Source organism: Pseudophryne corroboree, chromosome 10, assembly GCF_028390025.1.
Source record: "Pseudophryne corroboree isolate aPseCor3 chromosome 10, aPseCor3.hap2, whole genome shotgun sequence".
NCBI lineage: Eukaryota > Metazoa > Chordata > Amphibia > Anura > Myobatrachidae > Pseudophryne > Pseudophryne corroboree.
In genome coordinates this window covers 60,235,845-60,260,571 of record NC_086453.1, presented here as the reverse complement: position 1 = coordinate 60,260,571, position 24,727 = coordinate 60,235,845, and the positions used below count along the sequence as shown (strand labels likewise).

Sequence of the window (24,727 nt, the reverse complement as noted above, 5' to 3'; positions counted from 1 at the left end):
CATGTTGACCTAATGTCCGTGTTTATCTATTTCTAGTGTCAACCTACCCACTGTCGACCAATGGGTGTCGACCTTGAGTCCCATACCCCTACCATATACATGGTGGCCTCATTTCACAAATTTTCAGAAACTATGGGGGATCCAATCAGTATATTGTCTGACTAGAACTCACAGAAAAATCTGAAAATATTATAGATCCAAATTGGTGTTTAATTGAATCGGCTAGAGATTACGGGGATCCACAACGCAGGGCATTGTGAGAAATCAATGAAACTGTCAGAATTAAAATGGCCATATAAAATAAAATGCAGATATTCAGCCGCATTCCAAAACAACTGGATGGGTGTCTAATTTTGGAACAAAGATAAACTCAATTATTATTTTATTATTACATTTTATTTATAAGGCGCCACAAGTGTTTTGCAGCGCCGTACAAAGTACAGTACAGGGAGACAAAAATAAGAATTTACTTACCGATAATTCTATTTCTCGGAGTCCGTAGTGGATGCTGGGGTTCCTGAAAGGACCATGGGGAATAGCGGCTCCGCAGGAGACAGGGCACAAAAAAGTAAAGCTTTACTAGGTCAGGTGGTGTGCACTGGCCCCTCCCCCTATGACCCTCCTCCAGACTCCAGTTAGGTACTGTGCCCGGACGAGCATACACAATAAGGGAGGCATTTTGAATCCCGGGTAAGACTCATACCAGCCACACCAATCACACCGTACAACTTGTGATCTAAACCCAGTTAACAGTATGACAACAGAAAGGGCCTCTTAAAGATGGCTCCTTAACAATAACCCGAATTAGTTAACAATAACTATGTACAAGTATTGCAGATAATCCGCACTTGGGATGGGCGCCCAGCATCCACTACGGACTCCGAGAAATAGAATTATCGGTAAGTAAATTCTTATTTTCTCTATCGTCCTAAGTGGATGCTGGGGTTCCTGAAAGGACCATGGGGATTATACCAAAGCTCCCAAACGGGCGGGAGAGTGCGGATGACTCTGCAGCACCGAATGAGAGAACTCCAGGTCCTCCTTTGCCAGGGTATCAAATTTGTAAAATTTTACAAACGTGTTCTCCCCCGACCACGTAGCTGCTCGGCAGAGTTGTAATGCCGAGACCCCTCGGGCAGCCGCCCAAGATGAGCCCACCTTCCTTGTGGAGTGGGCTTTTACAGTTTTAGGCTGTGGCAGGCCTGCCACAGAATGTGCAAGTTGAATTGTGTTACAAATCCAACGAGCAATCGACTGCTTAGAAGCAGGTGCGCCCAACTTGTTGGGTGCATACAATATAAACAGCGAGTCAGATTTTCTGACTCCAGCCGTCCTTGCAATGTATATTTTTAAGGCTCTGACAACGTCCAACAACTTGGAGTCCTCCAAGTCGCTAGTGGCCGCAGGCACCACAATAGGTTGGTTCAGATGAAATGCTGATACCACTTTAGGGAGAAAATGCGGACGAGTCCGCAGTTCTGCCCTATCCGAATGGAAGATTAGATAAGGACTTTTATAAGATAAAGCCGCCAATTCAGATACTCTCCTGGCAGAGGCCAGGGCTAGTAACATAGTCACTTTCAATGTGAGATATTTCAAATCCACCTTTTTCAATGGTTCAAACCAATGGGATTTGAGGAAATCTAAAACTACATTTAGATCCCACGGTGCCACCGGAGGCACCACAGGAGGCTGTATATGCAGTACTCCCTTGACAAAAGTCTGGACCTCAGGGACAGAGGCCAATTCTTTTTGGAAGAATATTGACAGGGCCGAAATTTGAACCTTAATGGATCCCAATTTGAGACCCATAGATAATCCTGATTGCAGGAAATGAAGGAAACGACCCAGTTGGAATTCCTCCGTCGGAACCCTCCGATCCTCGCACCACGCTACATATTTTCGCCAAATGCGGTGATAATGTTTCACGGTGACTTCCTTCCGTGCCTTAATCAAGGTAGGAATGACTTCTTCTGGAATGCCTTTCCCTTTTAGGATCTGGCGTTCAACCGCCATGCCGTCAAACGCAGCCGCGGTAAGTCTTGAAAAAGACAGGGACCCTGCTGTAGCAGGTCCCTTCTCAGAGGTAGAGGCCACGGTTCGTCCGTGAGCATCTCTTGAAGTTCCGGATACCAAGTCCTTCTCGGCCAATCCGGAACCACTAGTATTGTTCTTACTCTTCTTTGCCGTATGATCTTCAATACCTTTGGTATGAGCGGCAGAGGAGGAAACACATACACTGACTGGTACACCCAAGGAGTTACCAGTGCGTCCACAGCTATTGCCTGTGGATCTCTTGACCTGGCGCAATATTTGTCCAGTTTCTTGTTGAGGCGAGACGCCATCATGTCTACAATTGGTCTTTCCCAACGGTCTATTAACATGTTGAAGACTTCTGGATGTAGACCCCACTCTCCCGGATGAAGATCGTGTCTGCTGAGGAAGTCTGCTTCCCAGTTGTCCACGCCCGGGATGAACACTGCTGACAGTGCTATCACGTGATTCTCCGCCCAGCGAAGAATCTTGGCAGCTTCTGCCATTGCACTCCTGCTTCTTGTGCCGCCCTGCCTGTTTACATGGGCGACCGCCGTGATGTTGTCCGACTGAATCAACACCGGCTTTCCTTGCAGGAGAAGTTCCGCCTGGCTTAGAGCATTGTAGATTGCTCTTAGTTCCAGAATGTTTATGTGAAGAGACTTTTCCAGACTCGTCCATACTCCCTGGAAGTTTCTTCCTTGTGTGACTGCTCCCCAGCCTCTCAGGCTGGCGTCCGTGGTCACCAGGATCCAATCCTGAATGCCGAATCTGCGGCCTTCTAATAGGTGAGCCTTCTGCAACCACCACAGAAGTGACACCCTTGTCTTTGGTGACAGGGTTATTCGCAGGTGCATCTGCAGATGCGACCCTGACCATTTGTCCAACAGATCCCTTTGGAATATTCTTGCATGGAATCTGCCGAATGGAATTGCTTCGTAAGAAGCCACCATTTTTCCCAGGACTCTTGTGCATTGATGTACTGACACTTTTCCTGGTTTTAGGAGGTTCCTGACCAGATCGGATAACTCCTTGGCTTTTTCCTCTGGAAGGAAAACCTTTTTCTGAACCGTGTCCAGAATCATTCCTAGGAACAGCAGACGAGTTGTCGGGATTAAATGGGATTTTGGAATATTCAGAATCCACCCGTGTTGTCTTAGCACCTCTTGAGATAGTGCTAAAGCTGTCTCCAGCTGTTCTCTGGACCTTGCCCTTATTAGGAGATCGTCCAAGTATGGGATAACTAATACGCCTTTTCTTCGAAGAAGAATCATCATCTCGGCCATTACCTTGGTAAAGACCCGAGGCGCCGTGGACAATCCGAACGGCAGCGTCTGAAACTGATAGTGACAGTTTTGAACAATGAACCTGAGGTACCCCTGGTGTGCGGGGTAAATCGGAACGTGTAGATACGCATCCTTGATGTCCAAGGATACCATAAAGTCCCCTTCTTCCAGGTTCGCTATCACTGCTCTGAGTGACTCCATCTTGAACTTGAACTTTTTTATGTAGAGGTTCAAGGACTTCAGATTTAGAATAGGCCTTACCGAGCCATCCGGCTTCGGTACCACAAATAGAGTGGAATAATACCCCTTTCCTTGTTGTAATAGGGGTACTTTGACTATCACCTGCTGAGCGTACAGCTTGTGAATGGCTTCCAACACCCTCTCCCTTTCGGAAGAGACGGTTGGTAAGGCAGACTTCAGGAAACGATGAGGAGGATCCGTCTCTAATTCCAACCTGTACCCCTGAGATATTATCTGCAGGATCCAGGGGTCTACCTGCGAGTGAGCCCACTGCGCGCTGTAATTTTTGAGACGGCCCCCCACTGTCCCCGAGTCCGCTTGAGAGGCCCCAGCGTCATGCTGAGGTTTTTGCAGGAGCCGGGGAGGGCTTCTGTTCCTGGGAAGGAGCTGCCTGTTGGTGTCTCTTCCCTCTTCCTCTGCCTCGTGGCAGGTACGACAAGCCCTTTGCTCTCTTATTTTTGTAGGAGCGAAAAGGCTGCGGTTGAAAGGTCGGTGCCTTTCTCTGTTGGGGAGTGACTTGAGGTAAAAAAGTGGATTTCCCGGCAGTAGCCGTGGCCACCAAGTCTGATAGACCAACTCCAAATAACTCCTCCCCTTTATACGGCAAAACCTCCATGTGACGTTTTGAATCCGCATCGCCTGTCCACTGTCGTGTCCATAAGGCTCTTCTGGCTGAAATGGACATAGCACTCATCCGAGATGCCAGTGTGCAAATATCCCTCTGTGCATCACGCATATAGATAAATGCATCCTTTATTTGTTCTAACGACAGTAAAACATTGTCCCTATCTAGGGTATCAATATTTTCAATCAGGGATTCTGACCAAACTACTCCAGCACTGCACATCCAGGCAGTTGCTATAGCTGGTCGTAGTATAACACCTGCATGTGTGTATATATTCTTTTGAATAACTTCCATCTTTCTATCTGATGGATCCTTAAGTGCGGCCGTCTCAGGAGAGGGTAACGCCACTTGTTTGGATAAGCGTGTGAGCGCCTTGTCCACCTTAGGGGGTGTTTCCCAGCGCGCCCTAACCTCTGGCGGGAAAGGGTATAATGCCAATAACTTTTTTGAAATTATCAACTTTTTATCAGGAGCAACCCACGCTTCATCACACACGTCATTTAATTCTTCTGATTCAGGAAAAACTGTTTGTAGTTTTTTTTACACCATACATAATACCCTGTTTTACGGTATCTGTAGTATCAGCTAAATGTAACGTCTCCTTCATTGCCAAAATCATATAACGTGTGGCCCTACTGGAAAATACGTTTGAATTTCTACCGTCGTCACTGGAATCAGTGCCCGTGTCTGGGTCTGTGTCGACCGACTGAGGCAAAGGGCGTTTTACAGCCCCTGACGGTGTTTGAGGCGCCTGTACAGGCATTAATTGATTGTCCGGCCGCCTCATGTCCTCAACTGACTGTTTAAGGGAAGATAAACCATCACGTAATTCCACAAATAAAGGCATCCATTCTGGTGTCGACCCCCTGGGGGGTGACATCTGCATATTTGGCAATTGCTCCGCCTCCACACCAATATCGTCCTCATACATGTCGACACCACGTACCGACACACACCGCAAACTCACAGGGAATGCTCTAATGAAGACAGGACCCACTAGCCCTTTTGGGGAGACAGAGGGAGAGTCTGCCAGCACACACCACAAAGCGCTATATATACAAGGGATATCCTTATATTAAGTGCTCCCTTATAGCTGCTTTAATATATATATATATATAGCCATTAATGTGCCCCCCCTCTCTGTTTTACCCTGTTTCTGTAGTGCAGTGCAGGGGAGAGACCTGGGAGCCGTTCTGACCAGCGGAGCTGTGACAGAAAATGGCGCCGTGTGCTGAGGAGATAGGCCCCGCCCCTTTTTCGGCGGGTTCTTCTCCCGCTATTTTTCCAGTCAGGCAGGGGTTAAATATCTCCATATAGCCCCTATGGGCTATATGTGAGGTATTTTTAGCCTTGTATAAGGTTTATATTTGCCTCTCAGAGCGCCCCCCCCCAGCGCTCTGCACCCTCAGTGACTGCCCAGTGAAGTGTGCTGAGAGGAAAATGGCGCACAGCTGCAGTGCTGTGCGCTACCTTATGAAGACTGAGGAGTCTTCAGCCGCCGGTTTCCGGACCTCTTCACGCTTCAGCATCTGCAAGGGGGTCGGCGGCGCGGCTCCGGGACCGGACTCCACGGCTGGGCCTGTGTTCGATCCCTCTGGAGCTAATGGTGTCCAGTAGCCAAGCAGCAAATCCACTCTGCATGCAGGTGAGTTTACTACTTTCCCCCTAAGTCCCACGTTGCAGTGATCCTGTTGCCAGCAGGACTCACTGTAAAGAAAAAAACCTAAACTAAACTTTCTCTAAGCAGCTCTTTAGGAGAGCCACCTAGATTGCACCCTTCTCGTTCGGGCACAAAATCTAACTGGAGTCTGGAGGAGGGTCATAGGGGGAGGGGCCAGTGCACACCACCTGACCTAGTAAAGCTTTACTTTTTTGTGCCCTGTCTCCTGCGGAGCCGCTATTCCCCATGGTCCTTTCAGGAACCCCAGCATCCACTTAGGACGATAGAGAAACTTAGCATAACAGTAAATAAATAATAAAGATGGAGTGCAGGTAACAAAGAGCACCACAATTCTCAAAACATAATACAGCTTAGATGTAAGTAGCAAGGGAGTAATCATTAGCGTGGAGGGCAGACATCTGTACACTGACAAAAGACTGCAGTCAGCCACCACCTGTATTATCCACAGAACAAATATACGTATATGTTCAGTATCAATTACCGCTGACCGTCAGTATACAGACAGCTGCATCCCGGTCAGTAATATGCCGGCAGCGGGGCGAGCGATCGAAAACCCCTTGCGGGCTCGCTGCGCTGCTGGCTCACCACAGGTTATATTCTCCCTCTATGGGTGTCGTGGATACCCACAGAGGTACAGAAGCCTGTCTTGCCGGTATGCCAGCGTCGGCATTGTTGGTATTCTGGCGTCAGCATTCTGTTAAACCGCTTCCAGTTTTTTGGCGTAGTATTGGTGGAAGCTAACACGTGTTGCAATTCTGCACCAACTTTATGGACAAAAATCCCCACCAATGACGACCAAAGGATTAGTGGAATGTTGCCTGTAGCAACCATTTTGATTCTAGGGGCTAAGCCAATTAGGTGCAAGGTTGTTTAAAGAAACTCAAATACACTGCATGAATGTGCGCATCCGATTAATGCGAGATCCAATTAGAAATGCCAATTCTGGGTCGTCAGGGCAAGGGGAAACCACAAAAAGAGAGACAACTGAGGTGTCAGAACCATACGCTGTTAGTGGTCGTAAGGAAAATAATGGGTTGTTTTAAACTGTACAAATGTAGGATTTTTGCACTTGTTATTAATGTCTGAAAAATCATAGTAAGCAAGTGTTTTTCATCAGATTAAAGTCATTCCAGTGTTACGGTGTATAGAATAATGTCTGTAGAAATTATTCAGTGTTTTTATAAAGCTTGTAAAAAAAAAAAAAAAAAAAAGGAGAACAAGCTTGGTAAAAAAAAAAAAAAACCACACGAGAGAGAGACTCCCCTGGTGGCACAGGCAGGTACTTCCTATAGAGAGCAAACATTTAATGAAGACAGTGAGAGAGAACATGGAGTGCAAGCAAGGCGAACGCTTCTCCACTTCAGCGATCATACCCTAGAGCACGTCAAACAAGCCAATGTAAGAGAACCGGATCCACAACAGGAGGATGTACAGAGGATAAAAAGGTGTTGAGGATAGGGATTCATTTTCACATAAGGCTCCAAAAGGGGCAGACACACACATGGCAGCCAAATGGATGGCAGTTCCAGAAGGAACACTTTTACCTCTAATCTGCAAGTTTAAGAACCCCTCTCTCATCAATAACACGGGATCCAGTCAGGACCCCGGCTGTCAGAATACAGAATGTGGAATCAGGATACTATTCAGAATGCCGACACCAGAATCCCAGGTAGGTCCACCTTCCCGGCGCCAGAATGCCAAACGAACAGGCACCGGCCAGCAGGAGAGGTAAGACATGAGGGAGGAGGACCCCACACACACACGTTAGGTTTAGGCTGTGGGGGGAGGGGGTTAGATTTAGCCGCCCCCATTAGGTTTAGGCTGTGGGGGGGGGGGGGGGGGGGGGGTTGGTTAAATTAGGCACCACCAGGGAGGGTTAGGCTGTGGGGAGGGGAGGCTTAGGTTTAGGCTGCGGGGAGGGTGGGTCTGCTCGGGGAAGGTGTCGGGATTCGGCAGTCTGTAGTCTCACCACCAGCATCCCAAACGCTGGCAAATCAAACCCAACCGAAATAAAAACACCTCCACCTACCTGTCCCACATCATATACTGTAACACACTGAGCTTTTTTTTTTTTAGAGAGAAAGTCACCTGGAACCTGACATGGCTTAATTGGGAAAATGATGCCATTTAAACCCCTACAAGTACATGATTATTCATTAACCACTTAACTATTTATTTCGCCTAAAACCGCTCCGAAATTGTCGGGTTTTTTAAGAGTGAATTAGGTGAAGAACATGAATTTAACCCTTTCCCAAATGATTTTAGTTTAAAAAAAAAAAAAAAAAAAAAGGGGATTTTTTTTTTTTATCTTTAATTTTTCGAAATATTTTTCTCCCCAAACATCGAAACATTGATTGGGAACATCACGAATATTGGAACATCGCGGCTCTCATTTTGAAAGCCGGGACAGCGTGCAGGTGGGGTCTGGGGGTAGCTTGGGAGGGTTCATTTACACTTCCCAGCGGCTGCCATTGTCTGCAGCCGCTGGAGGGGGGGGGGGGGGGATCCTGCCGTACTGACCGATCAGCAGTGATCGGCAGCACGGCAATCAGTGGGGGAGAGTGCAGGGAGACCTTCCGGTCCCTCTGACAGCAGCAGCGGAGGGAAGCTTCCTTCCCCGACGCTGCTAACACTCTCTATCTGACTGGTCGCATCCTGTGCGATCAGGTCAGATAGAGCACTTGCAGGCATGGTCGCCTCTGATGCGACCATGCCAGGAAAGTGGTTAAGAGAGGTGGTACCAGAGGCTCTGCACTGTGCCCTGATATTTCTACGTTCTGCCAGCGGGCACTGGAGGAATGTAGGGAAGAGACCATCATCCTCCTGCTTTCTCCCGCAATATAAAGGGTATGTAGGTCCCACTGATCCTGTTTATGTGTGGCAGGCTACAAGCATACTGTATGTTGCTATTTTCTGTTGCGTATACCTGCCACTAGCGCATGAGGCAATGCCTGAGGCAAAGTCTAGTGAGTCAGAAGTGCAGAGAGCACCCTCAGCGGGACAAGGCCGTACATCCTGTCCATCTGTTACATGTACTGTGAGCTGCAGCTATATGAAGGGGGGAGATGTACTAAGCCTTGGAACGAGATAACGTAGACAAGTTGCCAGATTGTCATTTCTCTCTCTCCAAGGCTTGAAGTTAGCCATTTTCTACACGTTTGCCTCTTAGACAATGTGCGACCTCATATTGTAGGAAAGGTTTTTCCCAGCCAATCACAGGTTTCATTCTCCACCACCAGCTAATTAATCACTTAACGATTTGTTTAAAAAATAAAATCATCCAAAATGGTTTTTAATTTTGTTTTTAATCAAAAAAACACACACCTTTGTTTTATCAGGTGTCCATGAGTCTCCACTATAACATTATGCCCTCTCCGCTGGGAGAAAGACCGATATCAAGTGGCATTACCCCTGACCGCCCCCTAGTGGTAACAGATTCCCATTGGCATTAGCCACCTCCAACCACCAGTGTCTATACCTACCCATCGTGGCATTTTAAAAATAACTTATTTTATTAAGAATGATTGGTGGGTTAATACTTGTATACTGCAAGAACATAATACAGCATTGCAGCAAACCGTGAAGGTCTGGCTTTACATGCTAGTACCATGGGTATGCAGTTCTCGTAAGCCATCAAGTAGAATATTCTGGTGAAAGTGCCAGGAATACGCAGCGAGTTCTATCACAACTCAGCAACCGTTCTTACTGTAATATTTAGGCTCTACTTGAGGTTAGAACGAAACCAGAGAGAATTGGTTGGGCCAACACAAGCATTTTTCCCCTGAATGAGCTATTCTAAGCATCATTTAATATTTCGATAGACCAGTATTTTTATTTTCCTTTCTCATCACATGAATTGTCCGAAGTGATTACCCGTATTTATAGGTGGACTGGCACTTGGAGTCCGGAGGGATTCTGGTGCCCTATAAATCAGTGAAGGGTGCACAGTGCTGAACAGGCCAAAGACTCCCACACACAGCATAAATATATCCACACATTACGGAGCATTCCTGGTTGTCAGAAACCTGCAGCACTGTAATTTGTGTATGAAGTATGTGGTGCAGACATGTACAAATAACGGGATTTACTACACTGACATCACTTCTTTCCATGGGCCGTAAACATTCTAATGTTACTGCCGTTCATTCCCTTAGTCTGTGGCCAGAAATAACAGATGAAAAGGAGGATGATATAGGGAAAGACGCTTCACGGGATGTAGTCAACAGGTCAACAATGTCATCATTCATGTCAGCAGTGATGTCAACATTGTTAAAATACCAGACATGTTGACACTCTCAGAATGTCGACAGGCAAAATGTTACTAGTCAGAATGTAGGCAATTAGGGTTAGGTTGCGAGCGGGAGGGTTGGGTATAGGGGAAATATACAGGGAGTTCCTCAGTTGTGACTGCACTAAGTACTATGCCAACCTAATTGGTTACACATATTTACAAGACAAAAAGAAAATGTGTTACATACTTCTTCACATTAAGGGGGAGATCTACTAAGCGTTGGAGAGTGATAAAGTGGATTGAGATAAAGTGCCAACCAACCGGCTCCTAACTCCGATGTTACAAAGTGTGTTTGAAAGACGACAAGAGCCGATTGGCTGGTACTTTGGGGTCTATTTACTAAGCCTTGGACAGAAAGAAAGTACCAGCCAATCAGCTCCTAACTTATTTTTCAAACCCAGCCTGTAACATGTCAGTTAGGAGCCGATTGGCTGGTCCTTTCTCTCTCTGCTAAGCTTAGTAAATAAAATCCTCTCTCTCTCTCTCCATGGCTTAGTACATCTGCCCCTGTGTGCTGAAAGTGTTATCCCTGGTTTTGAAGGCATAATACCACCCTTCTACACATGTTTAACAGCTCTTGTAGAGTATAGGAGGCAGTGTACCTGGAGATGGTGATTTTCAGTTCCTGCACTGTTTTGGGGCAGTCTTTATAGACCGCTACTTTTGCTACGATTCCCCTCTGGCTTAGCCCCAACCCACGTATAGAAGCTTTGCACACAGCAATCCTCCCGTTCTAGATTGGCAGAACACATTATTCTGTGTCGTTTGCCTAACCCCGCCCACTTCACACTTGCAGATACACTGATGTGCAGGTACAGGTGGAGCTGAAGTAGTCTGATTGGCTAAAGGGTGTACTAGCTCCACCCATCTCCAAGTCTGTGTGGAATAACTGGTGAACTAGTGTTCTGACCCCAGACAAAGGGAACAAAAGGAAGCATTCATTAACCAGTAGATCGGGTATGAAATCAAACTCATTAAATAAACAGCAAGTTGGTTCCACGAGGTGAAACTTTTGTCTCGCGCCAATATACAGTTCATTGGTGCTGTATTAAGTCACGTGTTGCAATTTCTTGGTGTAAAGGAGAGAGCCCGTGTGCAGGTTGCGTGCAGACTCCCTCATGTCTGGCAGTGCAGTAGAGTCTTGCTTGTGCCAGAGTCTACTGGTCATATGACGGTTCCTGGGAACATGGTGTCTGCACCCTGTTCTCTGAGACATTTCTATAGTGCATGCGCAATTTTTACCGGTGATTTCCGCTTGCAGCACCAACCGACGCGCGGCTCCGGAGGAGCAAGTAGAAATATATGGGTATGTGTGTGCCCCCCTGGGCCCCGTACGCACTGCCAGTGTCTATACCGTACATACCACTAACCCACTATACCTGAGTTTCTGTAGTCTTCTTCAGGCTGCGCTTGTGCTGTAAGTGACTGGGGGACAGACTGCCCAGTGCTTGCAGGCGGGTCTTGCATCCTTGCTCTGGACTTGATGTGTCTAACGGCTCTTCTAATCTGCAGCAAACCAGACAGCACATAGAACGTTAATAAACAGCAACATAAAGATATTTATATTGCACTTTCTGGAGTGATGTCATCTCCTCGCACCAATGTATGAATAGCATTTCACGTTTTGGTGTGATTTAATCATTATTTATATATTGGCCCCATTTATGCAGCGCTAAACAGGTCATTCGCATCAGCAGCGGCCTTGCTGGAACTTGCCTCCTAATTTCCCTAACACACAAGGACACGCCAGCTAAGGCTCATTCTTAGTCACCTGCCATCAACCTGCCAGTGCATGTGAGGAAAAAGTACACAGCGACACAGAAAGGGCCCTGCCTGGGGATCATACTCAGGACTCCGTCACTCTTAGAAAGCAATGCTAGCCACTGTGCAATGAGCATGGCTCCATTCATTAATGTGCTCATCTGCACACAACTTCAGGGCTGATTCTGAGTCACCCGCATAAGCCCACGTAGCAGCGTCTACTGATGGTCACACTTCTACGATGTATGTAAGTGATGCACGCTGTATTACCGACTGGTGAGTCCTCATAAGCCGCCACCAGTCGCACCATTGTAACTTGCAGCAGACATCTGGCATGTGCAGTGTCTCCGTCTGACCCCAGGCTCCTATGCCTGCAGCTGTGCGTCGGGGAACACAGCCACCCGCAATGACACTCCCATAGCACGCCCATTGAAAGGCTCATTTTTGCGTAAATTAAGCAGAGTACACACTGGAGTGACGGGCAATCGGACAGGAAAGCAGTCGGAAACCCAGCAGACTGAATGGCGACTCTGGCATTCAGAAAGGGAGCAAGGTCCCGGCGCCGGAATCCTGACAATCGGGATCCCAAGCGAGGACACACCGCAGCACTGCAAAGTTAAGCCGCGGGGGTAGTAGGTTAGGTTAAGCCTGCGTCCTGGAGGGTTAGGGTTAGGCTACGGGGCAGGGAGGTTAGGCAGCGGGGGGGGGGGGGGGGGGGGGGGGTGACTTAGGTTTAGGCAACGCCAGGCGGTGATTAGGAACAAAGGGGGGAGGTTAGGGTTAGTCTGCAGTTAGGGAGGGTTAGGGTGCGGGGAGAGGGTATAACACCCTTTACTCACCCCTGTCTGCATTTTTATCGTCGAAATCCCAGCATCAGTATTTCGAACACCGAGATACCATACGTCGGGATCTCATAATGATCCCATCGGACAGATTTGAGAAACGACTTCCCTTGAGCCCGATCGCCCACACACAGAGGAAAGATTTAATGAAGGATGGAACGATCACTGTTCTGTCCGTCATTTGCATAACACAATGTAGGTTGGTAGTAATGGACCTCCAGTTGGCTGTGCAGCAGGAACAACAAACGCCCGTGGGAGTGCAAATCACTTTTAAGGCCCTTACACACTGGCCGATACATCGGCCGTTCTATTGAATGGCCGATATATCGCGGGTCCGTCGGCCAGTGTGTACAGGCGATATGGGGTACCGCAAGGCTCAGTCCTAGGTCCTCTGCTTTTCTCTATCTATACCACATCTCTTGGCAAACTAATCAACTCTTCGGATTTCAGTACCATCTGTATGCGGATGATACTCAAATCTACCTATCCTCCCCTGATTTGTCACCATCTGTATTGGGCCGTGTCACTGAATGCCTTTCTGCCATTTCATCTTGGATGACATCTCGCCACCTCAAACTTAATATTTCCAAAACAGAATTAATTATATTTCCACCAGCCAATAGTAGTTTCCAACCTGATATCTCTATCACTGTTGAGAACTGGGCAATCATCCCTACCCCACAAGCTCGCTGCCTAGGTGTCATTCTTGACTCTGAACTGTCCTTTGTTACCCACATTCAATCTGTCTCAAGATCATGTTACATACATCTAAGAAACATATCCAAAATACGACCATGTCTTACACAAGACACAGCAAAAACTCTAATCCATGCTCTCATTATCTCCCGCATTGGTTATTGTACAGGTTGAGTATCCCTTATCCAAAATGCTTGGGACCAGAGGAATTTTGGATATCGGATATTTCTGTATTTTGGAATAATTGCATACCATAACGAGATATTATGGTGATGGGACCTAAATCTAAGCACAGAATGCATTTATGTTTCATATATACCTTATACACACAGCCTGAAGGTCATTTTAGCCAATATTTTTTATAACTTTGTGCATTAAACAAAGTGTGTGTACATTCACAGAATTCATTTATGTGTCATATACACCTTATACACACAGTCTGAAGTTCATTTAATACAATATTTTTAATAACTTTGAGTATTAAACAAAGTTTGTGTACACTGAGCCATCAAAAAACAAAGGTTTCACTATCTCAGTCTCACTCAAAAAAGTCCGTATTTCGGAATATTCCATATTTCGGAATATTTGGATATGGGATACTCAACCTGTAAGTCTCCTGACCGGTCTTCCCAAACATAGGCTCTCACCACTACAATCCATTTTGAATGCAGCTGCGAGGCTAATCTTCCTTGCCAGACGTTCATCGTCTGCAGATCCGCTCTGTCAGTCCCTCCATTGGTTACCGGTATTCTACCGTATTAAATATAAAATACTTTTACTCACATACAAGGCTATTAACCAAACTGCACCAACATACATCTCTTCACTCATCTCAAAATATCTCCCTACCCGACCTCTCCGCTCTGCACAAGATCTACGTCTCTCATCCACACGCATTACTTGTTCACACTCAAAATTACAGGACTTTATCCGGGCTTCACCCACTCTGTGGAATGCCCTCCCACGCACAGTAGGACTCGCCTCTAGTCTCCAAACCTTTAAATGTTCCCTGAAAACTCACCTCTTCAGACAAGCCTATCAAATTCCAGACCCACCCACATAACCTTCAGTGCTTCCCTATCTAATTACATCCTCTGTAGAGTATTCATAACATCACATATCTTGTCTTTCTTTAGTCTCTCACCCTCCTGACACTTGGATAACTTTGTGGGGTATCATCATACAACCCATTAAGAACCTAGCAATCTGGTGGACCATTATGCAATAGGTAGCATCTATCCTTCTGTATCTATTCCTATTTCCCTAAAGATTGTAAGCTTGCGAGCGGGGCCTTCCTACCTCTATATGTTTGTTTTTACCCAGTTTTGTTCCATTACTGTTGTTCTAATTGTAAAGCGCAACGGAATATGCTGCGCTATATAAGAAACTGTTAATAAATAAATAAATATGTCTGAACACCATAGTTCACAGACATATCACGTCAGCCCTGCAGCACAGTCGACAGCCAATATATCTACTGATATATTGGCGCATCGCTGTGTGTGTACAGGCGACCAGCTGACCGCCCGTACACATGCTGCTGCAGCCGGCGGTGATTGACAGCTGAACTGGGCGGGCGTGTGTACACGCCCGCCCAGCTCATGACGTCAGTCCCCGACGGATTGGGCAGTGCGTATACACAGCACACTGCCCGATCCGTCCATAGATATATCTGCAGATCAACTGATCTGCAGATATATCTATCAGTGTGTACCCACCATTACACACTATAGCAGATTTGTTATGAAGCAGCCAGACAACGCTCCAGTGTGTACCCGGCATTAGAAATGTGATGTGAACGGACAGTAAGCGGAGGAACATGAACTGGAGACCTTTTAATTTTATCTCTACAGATGTTTTCTGGCAGCAAGTGATGCACAGTACCAGTAACGTCTGGCTGAAAACATGCACCTGATAACAGGGTGTCCGTCTTTCTGCCCAAGAAAACAGATTCCAGAGCAAAAACATCTGGTTTAAAGATGGACTTTAATCCTATCAGTCGTTTAAACGTAGATATCACAATCAGCAGCTGCATTTCACAATGCAACTACCTGCTAAGAGCAAAAATATAAAAATACCTAACAAAACGGGATAAATACATTATAATGAGTAAAGTTATGGAGAACTCGTCTATTTTATTCAGACATGGAAAACGTTGTAGGAGACGCCTTTAACTAGACTACAAATTGGAAAAGCGAATTGCGTAACGAGTTCCGAGTAAGTACAACCATAGCCAGGGGGAACGCTACATTACCTTGTCACATTAATAGTTTAATAACTTCCAAACGACAGCTTACACAACCCAATGTGAGGACATTGTTAGAAAGGAAACTTAAATAAAAATTGAGAGGAAAAAATAAAAATAAAAATATGAAAATAGAAGATTAACCTTGGCAAGACGATTTCAAAGGCACCAAAAGGGGGAGAGCCATTACTCAGTGGGGAAATCCTGATTCCATGTGGTGAATGCAGTAAGAGACATAACGTTAAACTAAAATGAAACTTTTGAAAAGAACAAAGCGAAACGTTAAAGCACCCCCTGCTTACCCTACGTTCTACTTTATAGATTCTTCTTGTTTTGTTTTTGTTTTACTTGTTCCAGACTCCATCTTAATGGCAAAACATAAAAAGGAGAAATGTTTCCAAAGCCCTGCAGCCGCTGCATATGTAACGCATTTCAGCTAAATGGTCCCAGACCGCCTGGGTGAACGGTTACCGTCATTACCCGGGACAATGGATTGTAACAGAGAGCAGCGCGGAGGGTAGACACGCCAGCACTAGACAACTGGACGTAACGACTGATTAGCACAAGACCTATGAATCAAACAGATGCATGACCAGAACTGTGTTAGGGTGTTTAGGATCCGTCTCTACTCTGTCTTTCTGGCTGCAGAGCAAAACTTGGTCATCAGCTGGGCAGGACAACGAAGTGCAGGAACCCAATAATTAGATTGTTGCACAATAACACCCTATGTAAATGCCAGGATGGTTCTGTTTAAAGAAAAAGGCAACAAAGTGTTCATTGTCATACGGGGATTACTGGGTTGGCTATGAAATGCTGGCGGTCACATGACCAAGCGCATAATTTTGACAGTGAGAATCCCAACACCGGCCGCGGGTAAGAATTTTACCCCATCTGCCCTCCGAAAGTGTCGTCTACGACTAACCCCCCTTATGGTCTAACGCTAACCTCCCCCCCTCCACTCCCCTCCCTTACACCCACCCCGGTACTCACTTTTGGGATGTTGGCAGTCAGTGTTCCGGCGCCGGTCAGCTAACAGGAGTGTCTGGATTCCGACACCCCTGTTAGCTGACTGGCGCCGGTATCCCAACTGCCAGGATGCCAAACACATCCCGGCTTACTAACCCTGTAAATTGGCCTCACACTGGGCCTGATTAAGGTTTGTTAGCAAAGCACACTACAGGGAGAACCATGTTGAAATGCAGGTGGGGCAGGTGTAACACGTGCAGAGAGATCAGATTTGGATGGCTTATATTGTTTCTGTACAGGGTAAATACTGGCTGCTTCTGCGGGTGTAGTGCATACCGGCACCAGAATCCAGACCACCGGCATATGGGCGAGTGCAAATGAGCCCCTTGCGGGCTTGCTGCGCTCGCCACATTGTGCTCGCCACGCTCCAGGCACGGTGCACGTCACACTATTCTCTCTCCAGGGAGGTCGTGGGGGTGTGGTTTGTTTTATCGACAGTATCTAGGTCGACAATGTTTAGGTCGACAGTCTAAAGGTCGACATGAGGAAAAAAAAAAATTTGGGTGTCGTTTTCTTCGTAGAGTGACCGGGATCCCAAATTAGTGCACCGCGTCCCCTCGCATGGCTTTCTTCGCTCGCCATGCTTCGGGCATGGTGCCTTCGCTCCGCTACCGCTTCGCTCGGCACACTTTACCGTTCCAATCGTAGTCCACGTGGATCGTTAAGTATGAAAAAATCCAAAAAAAAAAAAAAAAAATGTGAAAAACTCATGTCGACCTTTTGACCTGTCGACCTAGAAACCCTGTCGACCTTCCATCCATGTCGACCTAGTGACTGTCGACCTATAGCGGTTGACCTAAACATTGTCGACCTAGACACTGTCGATCCTCAGACCGGATCCCAGGTCGTGGACCCCCAAGAGGGAGAAAAGGTGTTGGTATGCCGGCGCTGGTAGACTCTGCGCCGGGATCCCAACAGCCGGCAAACGAAATACCACCCGCTTGTGTATGTAGCCCACGAATGTTAGAAAGCTTTATTTTTACACCGCAATTTAGATTCTAGTTTGAATCCGCCCCAACCCCCCCCCCCCCCCAAAATCTAACTCTCTCTGCACGTTACATCTGCCCCACCCAAAACCAGCAGCATGCTTTTGCCCTGTTGCTTGCTTTTTTGCTTTGCTAGCAATCCTGAACCCGGCACACAATCACACCTTCAATCCAACAGGTTAGTTCACAAATTGCCCCAAAGTAAACCATGTGCTTGGGAAATAAACGACCCAACACTGCAATGTATTACATTAATGAAGCAACCAAGGGGATCAATCAGATCTGATCACTGCTGTGCGGTTTTTTTTTGCACAACAGGCAATCAGGTCCAAACTGCGCATGCACCGCAATACGCATGCGCGTCGGACAGCTATAACTGGTATCGCCGGTCAGCGACGGGATGGTGCGAAAAATCCATTTGCACGGGCGTACGCAAGGTGATTGACAGGAAGCCTGCGTTTGAGGGTGGTAACTGACCGTTTTCTGGGCGTGTCACATGAAAAACAGGCGTGCCCAAGCGTTTTCATGGAGGGTGTGTGACGTCAGCTCCGGCCCGATCAGCCTGTACTCATCGCACTGGAGAAGTAAGTCCTGGGCTGCGCACACACTGGATTTTAGCAGCTTGGCGTACACATAGCATTGCACACTTGCTCTGCGAATATACAATATCAGAGGCCTCTGATAAAGCAAACAGCAAAACGTGCGTCAGGCTAGCTGCACACTTTAGATAGTCACTGGATACAAATATAGAATAGGATGTATTATTGCTAGATCTGTGTGTACTTATCCCGGAAGGGCTGCATTGTGTGCCTAGGAGATTACAAATGAATGACAGGATCTCTGATAATGTGATGTCCTATGATGTGAACTAAGCTAATACACACAAGTGTATAGAGCAGAGGTCGCCAACTCGTAGCTCGCGAGCGACGCTTTTTAAGTAGCTTGCGGCGGGGTGCATATTAATATGGTGCCGGCCGCCAGCCAATCAGAGCTCGTGCGCCGGCTCCTGACTGGCTGGCGGTCCACACCATATTTCAAACTTCCGCACGGCAGGAGACGTCAGCCAGCGCCGTAGCAGGAGACTGAGCACACGCTGTGCTAGTGATGAGAAGTCGCGGGGCATGCAGCGCCGTCGCCCGGGAGAGGGATGAGCAGGTCCGCAGTGTACAGGAAGCTTTCCTGGGGACCCTGGGGAGCTACGAGTCGGTGTTGAGTAACCTGCGGGCCGTGCTGGTGTGGGTAAGACCCCGGCACAGCGCCCTCCTCCATCTAGTCCTCAATGGTGCCTTCTGGTGACCTAGGTCCATGCTCATTATATGTATACAGCACATTCTATATAATACCTATTATATGTATTTCCATAGTGCTGCTGCTGGGGGGCATTGTTTGTGTAATTGGCACAGCTGGGGGGGGCATTGTTTGTGTAATTGGCACTGCTGGGGGGGCATTGTTTGTGTAATTGGCACTGCTGGGGGGGCATTGTTTGTGTAATTGGCACTGCTGGGGGGGCATTGTTTGTGTAATTGGCACAGCTGGGGGGCATTGTTTGTGTAATTGGCACTGCTGGGGGGGCATTGTTTGTGTAATTGGCACTGCTGGGGGGGCATTGTTTGTGTAATTGGCACTGCTGGGGGGGCATTGTTTGTGTAATTGGCACTGCTGGGGGGGCATTGTTTGTGTAATTGGCACTGCTGGGGGGGCATTGTTTGTGTAATTGGCACTGCTGGGGGGCATTGTTTGTGTAATTGGCACAGCTGGGGGGCATTGTTTGTGTAATTGGCACAGCTGGGGGGGCATTGTTTGTGTAATTGGCACAGCTGGGGGGGCATTGTTTGTGTAATTGGCACAGCTGGGGGGGCATTGTTTGTGTAATTGGCACTGCTGGGGGGGCATTGTTTGTGTAATTGGCACTGCTGGGGGGGCATTGATTGTGTAATTGGCACTGCTGGGGGGGCATTGATTGTGTATCTGGCACTGCTGGGGGGGCATTGTTTGTGTAATTGGCACAGCTGGGGGGGCATTGTTTGTGTAATTGGCACAGCTGGGGGGGCATTGTTTGTGTAATTGGCACTGCTGGGGGGGCATTGTTTGTGTAATTGGCACTGCTGGGGGGGCATTGTTTGTGTATCTGGCACTGCTGGGGGGGCATTGTTTGTGTAATTGGAACTGCTGGGGGGCATGGTTTGTGTATCTGGCACTACGCAGGGAGGCATTACTGTTGAGGCCACACCCACTTTTCTGTGCTCACACCCACTTTACAGGAATACGCACGCATTGGGGGAGGGTAGCTCTTCCAGAGGTCTTATTTTCCGATAGTAGCTCACCCCCCGATTAAGGTTGGAGACCACTGGTATAGAGCGCCTTGGAGTGTATTAACACTCACCACATATAGAGTAACAATAGTAAATAAATATGACTAGTTACAGTAAAACACGATATATAACGGAACGCTGATAGCACGTCTACTGAAAACGTCTCTATCTGTTACTGCATATAAAATATAATATATAGAAGATTACTATATATCTTATAGGAACTGTGTTACTGTATGCTGTTACTAAAGTGAATTTAAACAAGCGCTCATAACATCTTGAAGTATATCAACATCTATATTTACTTATAAGGAATGTGGCAACAGTGATATCTCCATAATCCAGGCCCTTAAGGGGCCGAGGTCCATATATAGATATCCATGATATATGCCATCATAAAGACACTGTTCTGATACAACAAGACATTCCTTATACATGGGATAAATTTGATAGGAGGTGACTAATTACAGTGAATATCTGGATTCCCGGAAGGGTTACAATATTGTTACAACCAGGATCACTGTAACCTCATGATCACATGCTATTCAAGGGGGAATAACCCATAAATATATATTACATCTATTACCACTTATAGAACAACAACAAAAGGTGACTAATTACAGTGAATATAATATATAAGGAAGCGCTGATAGTACTTCTATCTGTTACTGTATCGAAAACAATATATAAAGGATTGCTCCAGATCTCACAGGAATTGTGACATTATATGCGGTTATCAAAGCGAATTTAAATGAACGCTCAGAACATCTTGAAGTATATTAACATCTATATCCATTTATAAGGAATGTGGCAACAGTCATATCTTCACTACCTAGATATATTTAGGGTGCACATACACAATGTATAGCCCTTAAGGGGCGGAAATCCATATACAGATATCTATGACATATGCCATCACAAAGATTCTGTCTTGAGATTACAAGATATCCCCTGTATATGTGATAAATTGGAGAGGAGGGGAATATATGGATTCCCGGAAGGGTTGTAATAATAAGAATTTACTTACCGATAATTCTATTTCTCGTAGTCCGTAGTGGATGCTGGGGACTCCGTCAGGACCATGGGGATTAGCGGCTCCGCAGGAGACAGGGCACAAAAGTAAAAGCTTTAGGATCAGGTGGTGTGCACTGGCTCCTCCCCCTATGACCCTCCTCCAAGCCTCAGTTAGGATACTGTGCCCGGACGAGCGTACACAATAAGGAAGGATTTTGAATCCCGGGTAAGACTCATACCAGCCACACCAATCACACCGTACAACTTGTGATCTAAACCCAGTTAACAGTATGACAAACGTAGGAGCCTCTGAACAGACGGCTCACAACAATAACAACCCGATTTTTTTATAACAATAACTATGTACAAGTATTGCAGACAATCCGCACTTGGGATGGGCGCCCAGCATCCACTACGGACTACGAGAAATAGAATTATCGGTAAGTAAATTCTTATTTTCTCTGACGTCCTAAGTGGATGCTGGGACTCCGTCAGGACCATGGGGATTATACCAAAGCTCCCAAACGGGCGGGAGAGTGCGGATGACTCTGCAGCACCGAATGAGAGAACTCCCGGTCCTCCTCAGTCAGGGTGTGCCCCTGACCAAGTAGCTGCTCGGCAAAGTTGTAAAGCGAGACCCCTCGGGCAGCCGCCCAAGATGAGCCCACCTTCCTTGTGGAATGGGCATTTACATATTTTGGCTGTGGCAGGCCTGCCACAGAATGTGCAAGCTGAATTGTACTACACATCCAACTAGCAATCGTCTGCTTAGAATCAAGAGCACCCAGTTTATTGGGTGCATACAGGATAACAGCAAGTCAGTTTTCCTGACTCCAGCCGTCCTGGAAACCTATATTTTCAGGGCCCTGACAACATCTAGCAACTTGGAGTCCTCCAAGTCCCTAGTAGCCGCAGGTACCACAATAAGCTGGTTCAGGTGAAACACTGACACCACCTTAGGGAGAAACTGGGGACGAGTCCGCAGCTCTGCCCTGTCCGAATGGACAATCAGATATGGGCTTTTGTGAGACAAAGCCGCCAATTCTGACACTCGCCTGGCCGAGGCCAGGGCCAACAGCATGGTCACTTTCCATGTGAGATATTTCAAATCCACAGATTTGAGCGGTTTAAACCAATGTGATTTGAGGAATCCCAGAACTACGTTGAGATCCCACAGTGCCACTGGAGGCACAAAAGGGGGTTGTATATGCAGGACTCCCTTGACAAACTTCTGGACTTCAGGAACTGAAGCCAATTCTTTCTGGAAGAAAATCGACAGGGCCGAAATTTGAACCTTAATGGACCCCAATTTGAGGCCCATAGACACTCCTGTTTGCAGGAAATGCAGGAATCGACAGAGTTGAAATTTCTTCGTGGGGCCTTCCTGGCCTCACACCACGCAACATATTTTCGCCACATGTGGTGATAATGTTGTGCGGTCACCTCCTTCCTGGCTTTGACCAGGGTCGGAATGACCTCTTCCGGAATGCCTTTTTCCCTTCGGATCCGGCGTTCAACCGCCATGCCGTCAAACGCAGCCGCGGTAAGTCTTGGAACAGACATGGTACTTCCTTAAGCAAGTCCCTTCTTAGCGGCAGAGGCCATGAGTCCTCTGTGAGCATCTCTTGAAGTTCCAGGTACCAAGTCCTTCTTGGCCAATCCGGAGCCACGAGTATAGTTCTTACTCCTCTACGTCTTATAATTCTCAGTACCTTGGGTATGAGAAGCAGAGGAGGGAACACATACACTGACTGGTACACCCACGGTGTTACCAGAGCGTCCACAGCTATTGCCTGAGGGTCTCTTGACCTGGCGCAATACCTGTCCAGTTTTTTGTTCAGGCGGGACGCCATCATGTCCACCTTTGGTCTTTCCCAATGGTTCACAATCATGTGGAAGACTTCCCGATGAAATCCCCACTCTCCCGGGCGTCGGAATGAACACTGCTGACAGTGCTATCACCTGATTTTCCGCCCAGTGAAGAATCCTTGCAGTTTCTGCTATTGCCCTTCTGCTTCTTGTGCCGCCCTGTCTGTTTACGTGGGCGACTGCCGTGATGTTGTCCCACTGGATCAATACCGGCTGACCTTGAAGCAGAGGTCTTGCTAAGCTTAGAGCATTGTAACTTGCCCTTAGCTCCAGTATATTTATGTGGAGAGAATTCTCCAGACTTGATCACACTCCCTGGAAATTTTTTCCCTGTGTGACTGCTCCCCAGCCTCTCAGGCTGGCATCCCTGGTCACCAGGACCCTTCCTGAATGCTGAATCTGCGGCCCATTAGTAGATGAGTACTTTGCAGCCACCGCAGAAGAAACACCCTTGTCCTTGGAGACAGGGTTATCCGCTGATGCATCTGAAGATGCGATCCGGACCATTTTTCCAGCAGATCCCACTGAAAAGTTCATGCGTGAAAACTGCCGAATGGAATCGCTTCGTAAGAAGCCACCATTTTTCCCAGGACCCTTGTGCAATGATGCACTGACACTTTTCCTGGTTTTAGGAGGTTCCTGACTAGCTCGGATAACTCCCTGGCTTTCTTCTCCGGGAGAAACACCCTTTTCTGGACTGTGTCCAGAATCATCCCTAGGAACAGCCGATGTGTCGTCGGAAACAACTGCGGTTTTGGAATATTTAGAATCCACCCGTGCTGTCGTAGAACTACTTGAGATAGTGCTACTCCGACCTCCAACTGTTCTCTGGACCTTGCTCTTATCAGGAGGTCGTCCATTTTCTTTGAAGAAGAATCATCATTTCGGCCATTACCTTGGTAAAGACCCGGGGTGCCGTGGACAATCCAAACGGCAGCGTCTGAAACTGATAGTGACAGTTCTGTACCACGAACCTGAGGTACCCTTGGTGAGAAGGGCAAATTGGGACATGGAGGTAAGTATCCCTGATGTCCCGGGACACCCTATAGTCCCCTTCTTCCTGGTTCGCTATCACTGCTCTGAGTGACTCCATCTTGATTTGAACCTTTGTAAGTGTTCAAATATTTCACATTTAGAATAGGTCTCACCGAGCCTTCTGGCTTCAGTACCACAACATAGTGTGGAATAATACCCCTTTCCTTGTTGTAGGAGGGGTACTTTGATTATCACCTGCTGGGAATACAGCTTGTGAATTGTTTCCAATACTGCCTCCCTGTCGGAGGGAGACGTTGGTAAAGCAGACTTCAGGAACCTGCGAGGGGGAAACGTCTCGACTTTCCAATCTGTACCCCTGGGATCCTACTTGTAGGATCCAGGGGTCCTGTACGGCCCCAGCATCATGCTGAGAAACTTGGCAGAAGCGGTGGAGGCTTCTGTTCCTGGGAATGGGCTGCCTGCTGCAGTCTTCTTCCCTTTCCTCTATCCCTGGGCAGATATGACTCTTATGGGGACGAAAGGACTGAGGCTGAAAAGACGGTGTCTTTTTCTGCAGAGATGTGACTTAGGGTAAAAACGGTGGATTTTCCAGCAGTTGCCGTGGCCACCAGGTCCGATGGACCGACCCCAAATAACTCCTCCCCTTTATACGGCAATACTTCTTTGTGCCGTTTGGAATCTGCATCACCTGACCACTGTCGTGTCCATAAACATCTTCTGGCAGATATGGACATCGCACTTACTCTTGATGCCAGAGTGCAAATATCCCTCTGTGCATCTCGTATATATAGAAATGCATCCTTTAAATGCTCTATAGTCAATA

General features: G+C 47.2%; 1 protein-coding gene across 1 annotated transcript in view; it reads right to left on the bottom strand.

The window, feature by feature from the left end:
• Positions 1 to 24,727, bottom strand: part of LOC134965997 (kinesin-like protein KIF18B) — a 205,018-nt gene that overhangs the window by 84,651 nt on the left and 95,640 nt on the right. Inside the window, exon 10 of the mRNA XM_063942446.1 lies at positions 11,537 to 11,663. Within this exon, the coding sequence (XP_063798516.1) occupies positions 11,537 to 11,663 (127 nt within the window). The remainder of the gene's footprint in view (positions 1 to 11,536; positions 11,664 to 24,727) is intronic.